General features: G+C 54.9%; 4 protein-coding genes across 4 annotated transcripts; 2 read left to right on the forward strand and 2 right to left on the reverse strand.

Moving 5' to 3' along the window:
- Positions 1–1,294: 1,294 nt before the first annotated feature.
- INS49_003743 (uncharacterized protein) lies at positions 1,295–2,031 on the forward strand (the record flags this gene model as incomplete). Its single annotated transcript, XM_043164533.1, has 3 exons — positions 1,295–1,441; positions 1,496–1,624; positions 1,765–2,031. The coding sequence occupies 3 exons, from the start codon at positions 1,295–1,297 to the stop codon at positions 2,029–2,031; spliced, it is 543 nt and encodes a 180-aa protein (XP_043019298.1).
- A 1,457-nt stretch (positions 2,032–3,488) lies between these two features.
- INS49_003744 (uncharacterized protein) lies at positions 3,489–6,067 on the reverse strand (the record flags this gene model as incomplete). The annotated part of the gene is made up of 4 exons (XM_043164534.1): positions 3,489–3,874; positions 3,947–4,603; positions 4,768–5,227; positions 5,336–6,067. 4 exons carry the CDS (start codon positions 6,065–6,067, stop codon positions 3,489–3,491), a joined length of 2,235 nt encoding a protein of 744 aa, XP_043019299.1.
- Positions 6,068–8,792: 2,725 nt separating this feature from the next.
- INS49_003745 (uncharacterized protein) lies at positions 8,793–12,503 on the reverse strand (the record flags this gene model as incomplete). Its single annotated transcript, XM_043164535.1, has 6 exons — positions 8,793–8,900; positions 8,948–8,973; positions 9,481–10,412; positions 11,023–11,143; positions 11,422–12,354; positions 12,425–12,503. 6 exons carry the CDS (start codon positions 12,501–12,503, stop codon positions 8,793–8,795), a joined length of 2,199 nt encoding a protein of 732 aa, XP_043019300.1.
- Positions 12,504–13,824: 1,321 nt separating this feature from the next.
- On the forward strand, positions 13,825–15,651 carry INS49_003746 (uncharacterized protein; the record flags this gene model as incomplete). The annotated part of the gene is made up of 1 exon (XM_043164536.1): positions 13,825–15,651. One exon carries the CDS (start codon positions 13,825–13,827, stop codon positions 15,649–15,651), a length of 1,827 nt encoding a protein of 608 aa, XP_043019301.1.
- Positions 15,652–15,980: the final 329 nt, after the last annotated feature.

The raw sequence follows: 15,980 nt of genomic DNA on the forward strand, positions 1-15,980 counted from the left end.
GCCGCGTCAACTGGTGTCACCGCGTGCCATGAGTGAACAGTTTCAGTATTGCATTCTGCTCAGCCTCTTGGCGTACAGATTCTCACATGATTTTCTTCTGCCCTTACCCAATCCTCTACAATTGAAGGTTGACTGCCACAACGTTGGCCACCAGCACCAAAATCACTCTCGCCACTGTTGACCAGATGTTCGGTTAGTTCAGAGCCGCATCCTCCCAGACCTGGGACGTTTCACTGAGGCGAGAAGAACGAGCTAAAGAAATCGATTTTCGTCCGACTTGATTGGTTGGACTCGAGCGGCGGCCGGATGAAAGACAGGGAGTTCCCAGACACGATATCTCGCTATGTCAGCTTTCGTGTCTGGCTCGTCTTCTTTCATCCTGTGCCCAGCCACAAGACGAGTCGATTCGCTCATCTATATCCCGAAGTTCGGGTCCAACACGGCAACATCCATGTGAGGAACCAGACCAAAGGTACGATCATGACATCTGAAAACTCGCAAAACCTTGTTCATTATCTGAAACTTTATGCGTTGAACATGCTCCGACCGCAACCATCGTTATCTGCCGCGAGGATCTCCACCTCCATCCCCAATGATCTGGTGCAAGAGCAGGCGGAGCCCAGAACTGCTGCTGGCTCGGCACCCAACCATCGCCCGATCGTCCACCAAAACGCCCACACCATCCCACGTGGTATGGGGATCACTGGGTCGTGAATGCGGTGATATTTGCCTAAAACCCGTCATGTCGCCACAAGATAAGACGTCGTCAAGGCACCATCCGGACCGTTGGCGGCGACAGTGACGCTCCCACCACACTGTTGGGCGCAAGTGCCAACCTTATCTGATGCGCCTAACCTTCTCGTGTCCTGGGCACGACGGAAGTGTGTTAAGACCGTCTTTGCTTTTCCCGCCGTAGCTCGGAGCTAGCTCACCTGTCTGGGATATCCAGGGCTGGCCTCTCTTATAAGCTTGGGCATTCAGTCAAAGCACGGGAAGGGCTAGCGGCAACGTCTCCAAAGAGGCGCCTGATCAAACGGATGGACATATAGAAGTGAGACATAGCTCTTGCGGCACTGCTTGGGCACCCTACTCCGCTCTAGTTATGTTTGTCAGGGCTCGAGACCTTAAGAACTGTACGATATGGTTGTGGCATAGATGTCTTGCTGTTTGACCAGGCCGCCATTTGTTCTCTAATAGAAAAGCACCGCCTAGCGACCCAAACTTCAAAACACAAAAAAGGATGTCTGTCAAAGAAGTCGAACGCCGTCGCACACATCATTCTTCATCGCCTTCGATGTCGGCGTCGGCGTCACCGAGCTCTGGGTCACCAGATGCCGACCATGATCATCACAGAAAACGGCAAAGGCGACGGAGGCGCCCCTCTGGATCAGACATAGTAGACGACCTGAACGATACCTCAAGCAGCAGCAAGCAGATTAGGGTACGCTCACGGGACCGAGGCAGACACCGCGACCGAGAACGCGGCCACGAACAGGACCACCGTCATCGTTCCTCGACCCTTCCTGATCTAGGCATCGCTGGCATGACAGCAGCAGACGACGATGCCAATGGTGATAAGCCATGGTTCAAGAAAAAGACCCTCTGGGCGAGCGTCGCAACTATGGTCAGTAATTCTTCCCTCCCTTTATGGGAGATTCTTGTTGGACGTTGTGTAAGACATGGGACGCAAAGACCTCCTGCAGCCATCACGATAGTCCCAGTATCCACTTCAAGCGGTGAGAATTCCAGCTAACAATGCGCCAGGCCACGGTTCTCGCCCTCCTACCGGCTTCGGTTTCCGCCAACGCGAGCCAGGAGGCCGCAGCAGCGAGTATGAAGGCGGCCAAGGCGGCCGGTAAGAGCGCCGAGGCCTCGACCAGGGCCGCGAACGCGACGGAGAAGAGCTCCAGGGCAGTCGTTGGCACCTCCATGGCAAACGGGCACATTGACAACCGAGGCAATTACTGCGGGCCGACCGACCACTTCAAGGGGAGGAGCGGAGGAAGCCAACGGGGGAGCCGGTCCAGGTGATGAGGAGGGGAGCAGTGGAGACCTGCATCGTGCCACACAGTCTCGTCATCACCAATAGGAGTTGCATCACCGAACTCACCCGGCCACCATACCCAGAAGCGAAAGTATCCCTGGATGAAATCGACCGCATTGGCACGAAGATCAACATATACGTTGTCGTGTAGAAACGTTCGGAGGAAAAGCATTATAGGTGATACAAAACACGCAGGAGGGGACCTTGTGGAGGAATGGACATTTTTTGTGGTTGCATACATGTACACGCTTAAGTGCCTTTGTCATATTCTTTCCCCGTTGCTCAATTCCTTACTCACGATACCTTTTTCGCTCAGTCATTGTCTAGCGTCTCTGTCACCTCAAAATGTTCTCAGCCGTCAATCTCGGAGGTAGCTGTAAAGTGCTTTGGCTGCGGATGGTGGAAGGAAAAGTATTTACTTGCTTCATTAATACTCTACCCCGTTTCTTCTGCTCGGGCTTCATCGATATGCGCAATGCTTCTGGCCGAATGACCGTATTAGTGTGCTATTTGCCGTTCTTGATTGCCTCCTTGCACAAGTTGAGGAGATGATAATGTGAAACATGAGCTGCCAAGGTAAATGTTTAGGTTTTCATCACAAACAAAGTATAATGTCCTCAATTGCCAAGATCAGGCCTGATTCTTCCCAGCAGACTGTCACAGTATGCAGGGAGGCACCACATCAGCAGAAGTGTGTCCCAAAGTCTACTCAGGTCGTACAGCCTGAAGTGGTGGTTTCGATGGTCTGCGGTCACTGGCAAGTCCACACTGCCTGGATAATTGGCTGGGAGTCTGGGAGTCTGAACAAGCACGCAAGCAATACAAAACTCACAAACCGTCAGTCAACAGTGGTCGCCTTAACGAAGGCAAGGACAGAGAAATATTTTATACATTTCAGATGGTTCGACAGCACTCTGGGTCTGCTCAGCCCTCTTCAGGAAACCCTACTATTTGCCTAGGTAGGTATGGAAGAACTCAGTGGCGAACACAAGGTCCTAGTCCTTCAACAAACAGACAAGTTTGCCGAGATAGTATACGGCGGAAGCATTCAGGGATGGAAGTACCATTGTCATATCTCATTTGAACGTTCACTCCATTATGGCTGCTGCTAATCCAGATAAGATGCCCATCCCTTCTAGTATATACACAGAACTGTGATGGTTCCTGCCCCATCCGGCGACGTTGTATGTATCTAATGCCAGCCGGCAGCCCATGCTTTATTTTCCACGCCCCAATCCCACCCAATGCTATATGTATTGCCTGTACCATATAACACCCAATACTAACATGCCAATCCCAAATGGGCGCATCATATGCCCCCTCGCTTCTGGAAATGCAACCAGCAGACCCTACCCAGTGAAAACACACCGGACGCCTGGACAGTCGTGGCATCGAGTCGTATTGTACAGCAGCGACCTAGCTGCAATATTCCCCGGAAAACTCATCATATGTAGGCGCCACCTCTCGGGATCTGCGTCCCGCTGCCGCTGCCGCTGCCGCTCCTGCTCCCGTGCGCGGGTGGTTTGGGTGGCGGTGTTGGCGGTGTTTGATCTCTGCTGCTACCTCGGCCCTCATTCCACCTGCCTCTCTGAGGCTCGTTCCCCTTCTCATTTGAGCCATCACTTCCGGCTCGCCCTCTCGGCGGACTGTCTGTGATGCCACGTCCATAGCGCGTCATCTTGTCGTCGCTGTACAACGCGTCATCGTCGTACAGATAGTCGTCAGAGCCCTCAAAGTCGTCCTCCTCGTACAAGGGCAACGCCGGGGCTGACGAGTAACCAGGCCCTTGGTTATTACTGTCGCCCTTTACGAGACCTAAACGTTCCTCCTCTGTACCGTGTGGTTAGCTATCGGGTCTTGGAGCACTGAGTTGCACACCGGGTTCCATATCGAAAGGCTTACCAGTCGCGGTCTTTGCGTGCGGAGCGCTGTAACCCCGGCTAGAGATGGGCCTGCTCGTGGATTTAGAGCTTGTCGGTCTCTCCTCTGCGCCATCGTTTCCGTGGTCCCGGTGTCGCTTAAAGACGTTCTGGAAGGAGAACTGTCTCCTGGCCGAGTGCGGTTGAGCATGCGGCGGTGGCGTCGGAGGGGCAAGGCTTGCGTTATCTGGTGTGTGCCGAGTCTCGCCACCGAAGTGAATATGTCTTTCACGGCCGCCGATGCTGTCGGAAGAGCCGTGTGAGCCCGGGTCGTACTCGGTCTTCACGCCAGCAGGTACGCCGTAAGCACCGCCATGCGCCACAGAAATCTCGGTCAGTTGCACAGGGTGCATGGGGCTTTGCATCTTGTTGGAAGAGAGATTGAGGGCATTCGAGGAGTCGCTTCCCAGAGAAGACTGCCTGAAATCCGGATGTCCTGGCAACACGCTCGTCGCACGCGATCGGATGGTACCCATAAAGCTAGAGAGGCCTGCACTAAACGGTCTATCCTGCTCAGCGAGTTCCTCGTCGGTTGGGAAGTGCGACATGCCCAGCGGCGGATGTGGCGAAGCCCCGGTGTTCGGTGTCATAGGGAATGTTTGCGGCGTCGTTATCTGCCTGCTGTGTTGACTTCCGAGCGCTGCACAGCTGTGAGTCAGGTGTCACATTTCATTCTCCGGCCGACAGGTGCGAGAAGAAGCCATAACATCAAGTCGACATAGTTTCGAGGCTATTTAAAGCCCACTCGGCTCATTTGCCTCTTGATAAGGTAGGAGAATGATAGGGTGAGGTGAGTAGGCTTACTTGTTCTACGCCTTCGCAGACCATCCCATTCAAATTGCGGCTGGCCGTCCTCACTGACCGCCTCGAGTCGCTCCTGCTCCTTCTCGGCGCGAATCCGTTTGAGTTCTTCGATCTCCATCTTCTCGCGCGTCGTAGAGAACCGACGCACCAGCGCTGCGGTTCCTCGGATAGCGTCTGCCTTGGGTTCCGTCTCGGCCTGCTCCTGTTCAGCAATTGTGCGGACCTGATTAAGATCGCCACTGAAGACTGCTGCGTCAGGCACATCTTTGGCGGATTTTGATAGCTGTAGCAAGACGACCCCGGAGCAGATGGTGAGAAAGCCCATCACGACGGTGACAATTGAGGAAGGGGTTCCCTTGAAGCCCTGGAATAGCACGGCAGAGGTGATGATGGTCGTGCTGGTGAAATAGACATAATAGGTGGGGGTGACCATCGCGGCATTGAATATGTTGAGCGCTTTCTGTGAAGAGCGTTAGCGGCGACACATGTAACTTGACCAGGAGAGTCAACTTGCGTTCAAGAAAATAATTTCCGTCAATAGTGTTCCGATGACGAACACCAACAGAACATAGATAAACCACTGGTTGAATTGTTGTTTCCCGCCAATCTGGGCCACGATCGCAGCGCCCAGGCCCTGGGTCGCAACAACACTCAATCCTCCAACCCAACTGCATATGGAGATGTACACCATCATGTTCTTCTTCCCATATTTGGGCCCAACGAAATAGGCGACAATGACGGAGCCGATAAGAATCACGCCGGCATAGCTGAGGAAGCCGGGCGCGATCACGAATTTCTGCATCTCCTGGATGTCTGCGACCGAGGACTCCTCGGGCGCGTTCATAACGATGACGACGGAGCCCACGATACACAAGAAGCAAGCGACCTTGCCGACCATGCTCAACCTTTCCTTGAGAAATATGGCCGACAGAACGCTGGTGATGACAACAGACAAGGCTCCCATTGGTGTGACGAGAATGGCATCTGTGAACGCATATGCGACAAAGTTGAGCACCTCGCCCAGAATCATGAGGGTCATGCCTCCCCACCAGAAGGCGTTCTTGAGATAGCCATATCCCTCGCCGGCTTCTTCCTGGTATTTCTCATTGGCCTTGAGCAGCCCGACTTTCTTGAGCACGAACGAGGTTCCGATGAACAGGCCGGAGCCGATGGCCAGACATATACCGATTACTTTGTATACGGGTGGGCGCTCTTCTTTTGAGGAGTCGGTAGAGGTCTCGTTTGCGCGGGTGTAGAGCTCGTGTGCCGTGGACAGCACCGCTCCTGCTGCGGCTTCCATGCTGAGGTGGGATGGCTGTCGGCGACAGAGCAGAGATTGAAAAGGTCAGGAGGCGTCGCAAACGACGACAAAGTCGTCGCTGCAGCGCGGAGGGGCAGGTGGATCTGGGCTGTCGTGTTGTGCGGCCCGGTGTTGGGGCGCGAAGGAGGTGCTGACGTCGTGGGGCAGTCGCTGCGGTCAGCCAGCCAACCGGCGGAAATACGGATCGTGGCTCGTGGCTCGTGGCTCGCGGAAGTAAATAGTCGGCTCCCTCTATATCTGCAACTCCTCCATGTGTGTGCAGGTTTTCACGAGTAAACAGTTCGGTCTTGAGAGCAATGGTTCAATCGTGGATTTGAGAAATTGGTAGTGTGTAGCTTGGAGAGGCGGCGGGATTTGCGAATAGTGGTGGTGTTATTGTTGTCTTCGTCCTATCGTACAGGGAACAGGCCGGGTGGTGGAGCGGGCATGGGACATCAATTGTGTGGAATAATGGACCAGGCGGCCGAGCTGCTGTAGTCGGGATTGGAAACTCTGCTGGACTTGGCACGATGTCAACCACTGCCTACAAGGCAGAAAGAGCAGGAGACGCAGACATGCAGAGTACGTACATCTGCCAGTGGTCGAGGAAGCGCCGGTCTTGAGACGCTGGACGTGCGATGTCTTGCCGGGATGGGAAGATGTTGGTTGCAACGGGCGACCCGGGAAAAAAGCAGGCCTGGAACCCTGAGGGTAGCGATTCCGAGGTCGAGGCGGCAGGGGACTGGGGAGATAAAAGAGGCGGAGCCGGGCGCAAAGTTAGAGGCTATTTCTGTCGCCGTCGGCAGGCTTGTGGTGGTTGGATGGCAGACTCGAGTCGACCACCGTCCAGCAGTCACTCAAGAAAAGAGGAGGACGATTAGACTTTCATGAGGAAAGAGTGGAGGCTTGAATAAGAGCACTTGCTTCACATTCATTCATTCATTCATTCGCTGTGTCGTATTAATCCGGATCGGTTTGGATTGGGTCCGGCTGGGCTGGGCTGGCGTCGAGTGCAGACGCACGTCGTGCCCGTCATCCGTCAGGTCAACAACAGGGGCAAAGCAGATCATCGACAGGTGGGCGATGCTTCCTCACGCCTTCCAAGGTTCCGTGGTAACCCAATGCTAGTGGGGCCTGTGAGACAGCGCAGAGGAGCTTACCGATAAGAGTCAGGGTGTGACGGCAGGGCTTTGTGCTAACAGAAGCTACCAGCCAGGGCCTCAGAATGGTCTGGACTGGACCCTTTCCTGTCTCTGGTGCACTCGTGCAGGTGCATGGGGGTCCCGACGGCTTGGCTCACCGTGTTGTTGCTCCGTTTTCACAATGTGCACCTTCCGTCACTGGTCTGCATCGAGTCTACAGCTGCACTTCCAGTGTGGCAGCTGCACTCTGAGCCCTCTCCTCTGGACTCTCCATCTGGATTTGCTCTCTTCTTGACGTCGCGATCGTGTGCCAGGAGCCCTCACCGCATCATCTCGTCTTCTACAAGCAATGGGTACAGCAACTTACGACTGCGTACGACGCACAGAAACCGGGGGCATGGCTGGCGTGATGGGCCCCGTTCAGCCAGTGCGGTGTGCCAGCCTGTAGCTCAAACCCGTCGAGGCTGTGCAGAGGCCTGTGTCTGAAGCCGCGTCTCTCGAACTGACCACCCTCCGCCTCGGCCGACCATTCTGCATCTGGCCCTCCTCTTTGCCTCTTCGAGCATAAAGTTCCGGGCCTGTTTTGTCGTAGGCGTCGACTTCGGACAAATCACGGCGCAGCCCTCCAGACAGGTCGGATCAAGTCAATCGGGTCTTGTCATGGTTCCAGGTTTCTCAGTTCCTACGGTATTGTCATCTTTGCTGCAGCTGCTCTCGCTGCTCACGTCTGAGGGGCAAATTGCTGATCAGCAGAACTCCAAGTCGGTCGTGCCAATACGTAGGTGGCTTTTCATTGCGGCATCACCCCCCAGTGCCCCTGGCCGATCCAATCCATAGGCCCACGTCCTTTCGAGATGCAACATCGAGGGTGGGCTAGCGGGCAGCAGGCGGGGGGGAGCCACACTGTCAGAAGTGTTGCCCCACTGCTCATACACTGCCAGACCTTTGTTTGCAACGGCCAGCCATCCAGCCAGACAAAGCCTGCGAAGTGTGCCGCAGCAGATGACTCGGCACCGAGCCGAATACCCACCCGAACACGCATTGACAACGATCTTCAACGTCGGGACTTGCCAACCCCAACAAGCCTTTGGTGAACGATCTCGGCCCAGCCACCCAGAAAAGCCTACTCTGATCTCCCTGGGCAGTACGAACCTTATCTGGCAGTCAAGCTGTTTGGCCTGATGCCTCTGCACATCCGCAGCTGCACCACCTGCACCACCCGGCGCCACCCTCCCTAGCCTGTCAACTGCGCCCGCCACCCGCCAGCTGAGCCGCGCAAGCCCCATATCTTGCGACGCACATTGTCCCGGCTGCGACTGGGCTGCGACTGGGGGGTTGACGTCTTCGCAACAGCCGCTGCCAATGAGCTTTCCCTGCGCTGTGTCGGCAGGTCGGCCAGTGCCGCGGCAAGCTGAAAGAAGCTCCCCATTCTGGACGGAACGAACTCGAGTCCGAGTTCGCCCCCGTCGGCGTGGATGGCGAGGCACAACTGGAGCCGATCCCTGGGCGGCCGTCCCATCACGCCCGATCCCCATCGCTCGCTGCCTGGGTTTGATTGGCCGTGATTGATCACATCAAACCCATCATTGAGACAGATATGGGCCCGATTCGGCCGACTTGTCCTCGACCCGGCGCATGCTCTCGAGACGACGTTTCAAGCGCTTGACCACGTGCTCGATCACGAGCTCAGCCTTCCAGAGCGCACACTGTTGTCAACAACTTCTCGAGCAATACATACCGGAAATGCAGGATGGTCAATCACGTCTCGTTGAAATGTGTCTCATCCACAGCCGAGATTTGTTAATCATGCAGTATTGCAAAGGGACTTTGGAGGCACGAGTTCCACAATGGAAGTGCTTGGTCTCAATCTCCCTCCTTGAGTAAAATCGGGGAAGCACTCTAGAAGTGATTATAATCGTCCCATCTGCATGTGCCCAATCCACAGGTGATGCATGGCTGTTTACCAACCTGTAGCAATGTTACCTGCACATCCTCAACATCATCACTGAATTCACTAGCGGAAGGGAACTCGTCATGTAGGAGCAGCCCAAACGTCATGTTATTGAAATTGCACAGATATGAATCAGAGTCGTGCATCGTTCTATACTCTTAAGTAATGCCCTCCACGTGAGATCGCCAATTAAAAGAAGAAAACACCAATGGCAAGCGCCAACAACACCCCGGGGACTACCTCGAAGGCTCGTCCTGCTCCAGCGATCGTTGCTAGAGTTGTCGTCTTTGCTCCCGCAGGCTGTTGACCTGTGCCTGTACCGGCACCCGCAACCCCAGACGCTCCCTGAGCCGCGGCGGAAGACACGCCGCTGTCCGCAGGGGTGACGTCGACGGTTTCTGTCGTTGCGTACACATTCGTTGTTGTGAAGGGCACGGGCGTGACCAACTTTGATACAACGAAGGTGGTGGTTGATGAGATGGTGGAGCAGTCCGCACCGGACTTCCCTGGCGCACAGGTGGTTATGATCGTTGCCGACGCGCTGTAGACGGTCGAGGTCGATCGCCGCGTGCTGGTCAGCCTGACTGTTGTCGTCCGGGTGATCGTGCTCCTGGTGGTTGATTCGCCCTCGCTATCGCCAGCTGGCACAGGATGGACAAGGCCAGTGGAGGAGTGCGAGTCCCCTGCTCCTGCCTCTGGTGTCGAGGCAGGCGCAGAGCCATCTGGGGCAGGTGTTGCTCCTGGAGGCGACTGCGCTCCCGTTGTGTGCCCTTTCTCTGCTGGTGGAGCTGTGGACCCATGTTCTCCTGCGACTTGTGAGCTATCCGTGTCCGGGATGGCATGGTTCTGCGCCACAGGGGCATCGCCCTTCTTGTTCGTTGGCAGAGTGGCGGGTGGTGTCGATGACTCAGAGGCCTTCACGTCTGTGTCTGTGTTATACAGCGATGCACTGGACTGGCCATACTCCATTGACGTAGTCGCGGCGTGAGACCCAGTCAGCGAAGTCGAAGACTCCACCTCGTGTTCGTCGTCTGGAGGAATGACCGTGGATGAAGACGCCGGTTTATCCGATTGCTTCTCTGACCCATCCTTGGGAGGTATGACTGTCGACGAAGCCTGCGACTCTGCCGTGGCCCTCTCAGTCGGATGAGGCGTGCTGGGATTGCCTGGAGACGCCGCCTGTGAGGTCTGCTGCTGCGAACCGTCCTTGGGAGGTTTGAACGTCGATGTAGATTGCGATTGTGGCGGGGAGCTATCATTCGGACGAGCTGCGCTTGGAATGCCCGAAGAAGGTTCCGGGGAACCATTCGACGGTGCTGATGATTCACTGGAAACGGGGCAGACGGTCGTATAAGCCACCACAACCTCCGTTGAGAGCACTGTGGACCTTGCCGGACAGCTCTTCACTTCTGCTCCACATGAGGTCACGGTGTATATGTTCGTGCTGTAGACTGTAGAGGTCGTGAGTTCAGGTGGCTCGGTGGAGACCGTCGCGGGATTTTCAGACTGCGACTCAGTGACTGTGCCAGACCCATCGTGAGAACTCGTTGGGGGCTGGGAAGAAGCAGAAGCAGACGATTGTTGCGAGCCTGGGCGGTTCACGGGGCCGACTATTGAATTTGTCTTTCCCGGTGCAGTGCTTGACGAGGAGCCCTTCGAGGAAGTGCCCTTTAAGGAACCCTTCGAGGAGGAAGTAACCTTTGAGGAGGAGGTACCCTTTGAGGAGGATGGACCTTTCGAGGAGGACGTGGAGGAACCCTTCGAAGTAGTCCTCTTCGAAGACGCAGGAGAGCTAGTTGATGAGGGAGAGATTGGATCGTTCAACAAAGAGGTGGAACGCCTCGAAGATGTGGGGGACGGACCTTTCGAGGATGATGATGTTGTTTGCGAAGCGGCATTCTGTGCAACCGGCCCCGACGAAATAGCTGTTTGTTCTGCTGTTGAGGATGCTGGCTTCGATCCTGATCCCGTAGATGGGCTTTTCTGTGACGAAGACTGGCCCTTTTCCTCGGTGACCGGACAGACTGTGGTGTAGTCGACTACGACATCCGTGACGAGCACGGTCGAGGTCAGAGGCTTATTAGCAGGACAGTTCGTGACTGCCGTGTTACACGACGTCACTGTTGAGAAGACGGTCGTCTTGAAAACAGTGCTTGTCGTGAGCTGAACAGACCCGGAGCTTCCGCTGGCCTGGGTGTTCTGACTACTGGCAGATTTGGTCGAAGTCGTACCGCCCGTGATTCTACTCGATGAGGACGAACCTCCGCTTGTCTGAGTACTGTGGCTGGAGGCAGTGTTGCTTGTAGTAGTGCCACCCGTAACTCGGCTCGACGACGAAGATCCTGTGGTGCTGATGGTGTTGGAGGTGGTATCTGGTGCTGGTGGAGCCGCGCTGAGGGTGTTGAGTGCGGATGAGCTGACGACTGAAGACAAAGACTTGGGCAGCTCGGATAAGCACTTGACGCTGTCGGTGGAACCTCTCTTGTCGGTATAGTTGAAATAGGCACACTTTGATGACGGTTCAAGGTTCACAGTCTTCACATATGCAGTGTACGGCAACTTGTTAAAATCTGTCACACCACCGGACCACTGTATGACTCCAGGGGCGTTGGATGGATCACCTGCAACCCAGGCGCCGAGGTGGAACCGCGATGGTGTCTGGGGATACTGGTGTTCACCGTTGTCGCAGTCCTTCTTGTATAGGGTCCTGACGACTTTATCGTCGATGGTCCACGTCAGGCTCTCGGCCGTCCAGTCTATGCCGTACTTGTGGAGTCCCGTCGTCATCTCGAACGCCGGAGTCACGAATGTCGAGCGGTCGTAGCTGCCCGTGATGCCCTTGCCGAAGTAGTTTGTCTGCACCGTGGGCTTCTTTAGGGCATAATTATTGCCGCTCCATTCCCAGTCGACCTCATCGGCGGTATCAGACATGAGAACGGCCGAGGAGATGACGCCTGCCCCGGGGGAGGCTTGCATTATTACATCGACGTGGCCGTACAAGAAGTAACCAGTGGTCCAGATATACGGTGCATCATAGCGTTTTTCAATAGGGAAGACACCGCCGGTCTTGCTGTCTGTACGGAAGGTCGCGTAGTTTGCGATGGTCCAGCCGTTCGTCGGAACGTCTGCTGTGGCAAGCTTGGTGAAGTCGACGCGAAGGGGTGAGGTTATCCCTGGGATAGGAGCACAGGTTTCTATCAAAAGTCAGTAAGAAGAGCCATGGGATAATGTTGGTCCTGAGTCCGGCATGATGTCTTGTCTTACCTGTTAAAGGATTACAATTTGCGTTGACCGTGGTTATGCCAACCGTGGCGATGGCACATATCAGCCTGCGAATTTTCATTTTCAGTCACTCTGATAAGAAACGTTCAGGTGGTTTGATTGAATATCTTGCGATAAAGATGATGAATAGCGTAGGAAAACCCGGTGTTCTTGAGGAAGCCAGATTCTTGAGTGGCTGGAGAGAGACGTTGCCGACTCTTTGTGGACAAAGAGGCGGACGCCTCATCTCAACCACGCCGACACACGGCAATCGAGTGAAAGGCCACCAGTGGCGATATCATCTATATTTGCATGCACCACAAAGGACGGTTGGAAATGCTTGTTGTCAAGCTCCCCGTGTTCCCTTTCCGGAAACGATTTTACTCGATGTGCCTCCTCATCAATGTTTACTGACCCGGAAGAATTCAACGGTAATTTCCTACGACATTAGAGCATACATGTCGATAATATCTTGAAGCAAGGAGTAATCTCATTCTGGGCGACTACTTCTCTTTGGGCCAGATATCGCGCGTGCTACTTGGTTGCAATCACGCCAGTAAACTCATCCTCACTGTGGCTTGCCAGATGGTGTACCGAGACGAACATGGAATCTTGCTAGCATGTTCATGCACCACATTCCTAAATGGTGTGGTCCCGTATCATCCAGGGTGCCTGGGGTTCATGTCTCCCATGTTGTCCACATCGCTCCGCATTGATACGAGCAAGCGTACCTCAAGTGCTGGCTATTATGGCCGCCGCCTTTGCGTGCGCTTGTGATTGACCGCCGGATTCAGGTTGGATTATCAAGCCAACCATGAAGCTGAATGTTTGAGATTCACGCGAATTAGGGAAAACGGTAAATATCCTCGGGTGGGGTTTCGGACGTTGCAGTCTAAAAGGTAGGATGTGAGAGACTTATCCCTCGGGAACTCAGACTTGATGACGACAATGGTATGACTGACTCGCGATCGGGCCGTGTTTGGGTGGGAAGGCCACCGCTGGCTTATGGAGAACAGGTCGAAACAATTTGGCACGAAATCGAACCAACAGACCCTGGTGAAATGCAGGCTGGTGTCAGTGAGACAGAGGTCGGAGTGGGCAAAGGCGGGCGCGACCAGCCCGTGACCAGCCCGTGACCAACCGCCCGGCCGGTGATAAAAATAGGGGGCCAAGACGTGACGACCGGGGCACGACCAACAAGTCGACCAGCACAAACAAATGGGCGCAGCGCTTAAGATACATAATGCCGGCGATAAATCCGGAGCGCCACATGAACAAAGGAAACATTACTGCCACTGCGCATGGCCGATTGGGAAGGAATCCTAGACTCAGATCAAGAACCCAAAAATCAGAAAATCCACCACTCTGGGACCGTCAACATCACCATGGAAAGCCATTCACCTATGGGCATTCTCTCGCTCCCGGATGAGCTCCTCATTGAGATATTCAGGGCGGTCAAGACTCACAACCCAGCCAATAAGGCACACCACACATCCTTCGCCAGCTCATCAGGAGACATAGCCAGTGTCAGGCTGGTGTGCCGCCGATTTGAAGCTTGCAGCTCCCACCTGCTAGTTCACTTCATACGCATCGATGGGATTAATTCCGAGTCCCTGGAGAAGCTCGAGGCCATCTCCAGGCATCCCGTCATCCGAAATGGTGTCCACATTGTCAGACTCGTCACTCAGTTTTATACCTCCACTTATGCAAACGATGTCCGACGGTTTGCCTGGCATGCAGTCAACCGGGTGTTTGGCCTAGCATCGCGGTACAAGGAGGACGTGGAAGCTGCTGAAGATGCCGATGCCGAGGGCTTCAGCGAGAGACGACAGGAGGCTGCGGTGGTGCTGGCCAATGTGAAAGCCATCCTTAAGACATGGGGTCGCGTCAGCCTCCAAGGCATGGAGGATTCCATTGGATCATGGAGCGTCGACTTTGACAAATCCAATCAGGACTGTATGGCAATACGGCGCAGAAACTCGGGCGAGCAAGAAAAAAGCGAAGTGGAGAGGCACCTTCAACTGCTGCATATCGCTCATCAGCTCTACCGGCTACGCTTTGAGGACCAGGAACGACTTCGACAAAATGACGCTTTCATCGAGAGGTTTGCAGCAGCCGTGTCTCGGATGCCCAAGGCCAAGGGGATCGAGTTCCACGACTTTCAGCGCCCACAGTATCAGAGCTCGCACGAGGACGGTGGTACCGAACAGAGTGGCTCGTTCTTCCCAGAAACCGACGAATACGCTGGCCTCGTGGACATGGAATCGCTTGTGCAGCCCATGTCATGGGATGAAGCCACAGATCGGCAACTCGGCGAACCTCCAATTGAACTTGTATTCAGGCTTCCAGTTGCGATCCACCACGCCGGAGCACGGCTTGACAGGATATCGATGCAGACCAACACATGCGCAGAGCAATACTACCCCTTGTTTGAGAGGGTCAGCATGAACGACTTTATCAAGCTGGGGACGGCCATCAACAGGATGAACTTGAAAAGCTTCATCTTTCTACACCAGGAGGAAATGAAGCCGCGCATAAGGCAGACGCCTTCCTCGGAGGAGATTGACGCCTTTGATAGCTTCATCTCGGCCATGACGAACAGCGGTGGCCTGGAAAGGTGCTGGATGCGTCTGGACGGCGGATGGTCTGACGGCGGGCTCGACGCCGATCGACAATCCGGGCTCGGGCCGTTTCTCCTTCCTGACGCGGACTCTCTGGGTCGCTGGGGACAGCCAGACTGGAGGATGCTCCGTGACATCCACCTGTCTGATTTCGCGCTGCACCTGTCCGACCTGGAGCGCCTGGCTGCGCAGCTCAAGGAGTCGGGAACAAGGCTCGACTTCCTCACTCTGCAGCGCACCCGTCTCCTCAGCGGAACGTGGGCCCAAGCTCTTGAAGTCCTCAGGAACGTGGAAGTGGAGTACGAAAAGCAGCTCGTCGAGCCCAACGGGGCGGAGTGCGAGGACGTGACCATGATGCGGGGCGGGCGGTATGATGTCGTTTTTGGAAGGTCTTGGGACGAGACGAGGAGTCTGGCTGACGACTTTATCAACGGAGACATGAAGCATAATCCGCTGCATGAGAGTTATACCGTCGAATTCTTGTACTCTGTCGATGGTGAGGACGTCACGGTGGAGGTCACGGTTGGTGATGAAAGTGAGGGTTTGCCAGAAGCTGGGGAAGCCGAGGATGAGGTGGCTACACAAGTCATATCACAGATTGCATTTTGAATAAAGTTTTGATACAGTTGGGAAGATTCGCAAGTGAGTGTGACTCAGGAGAGGAATATCAAACAGAGTACCCGGGTACTGCTCTATCCATCGCACATAATTTGCTCGGACTGTGAGCTTATTGACATGATACGTGCTGATATACTTGTGATTATAACGTGGCCTTTTCGAACTGACCAGTACCAAGCTCCACCTCACCTCATCCCATCCTCATGTTGTCGGACTCCAGACCTTTGGCTTGCAGACGTCCCAGAGCTCACCTGGGGACCTGCGCCTGCACACGCCCCACCGAGCACCGAGCACCTTTCTTTCCTTCAAAACCCTCCAAA

Source organism: Diaporthe citri (assembly GCF_014595645.1).
Source record: "Diaporthe citri strain NFHF-8-4 chromosome Unknown scaffold_10, whole genome shotgun sequence".
In the NCBI taxonomy this organism is placed as follows: Eukaryota; Fungi; Ascomycota; class Sordariomycetes; order Diaporthales; family Diaporthaceae; genus Diaporthe; species Diaporthe citri.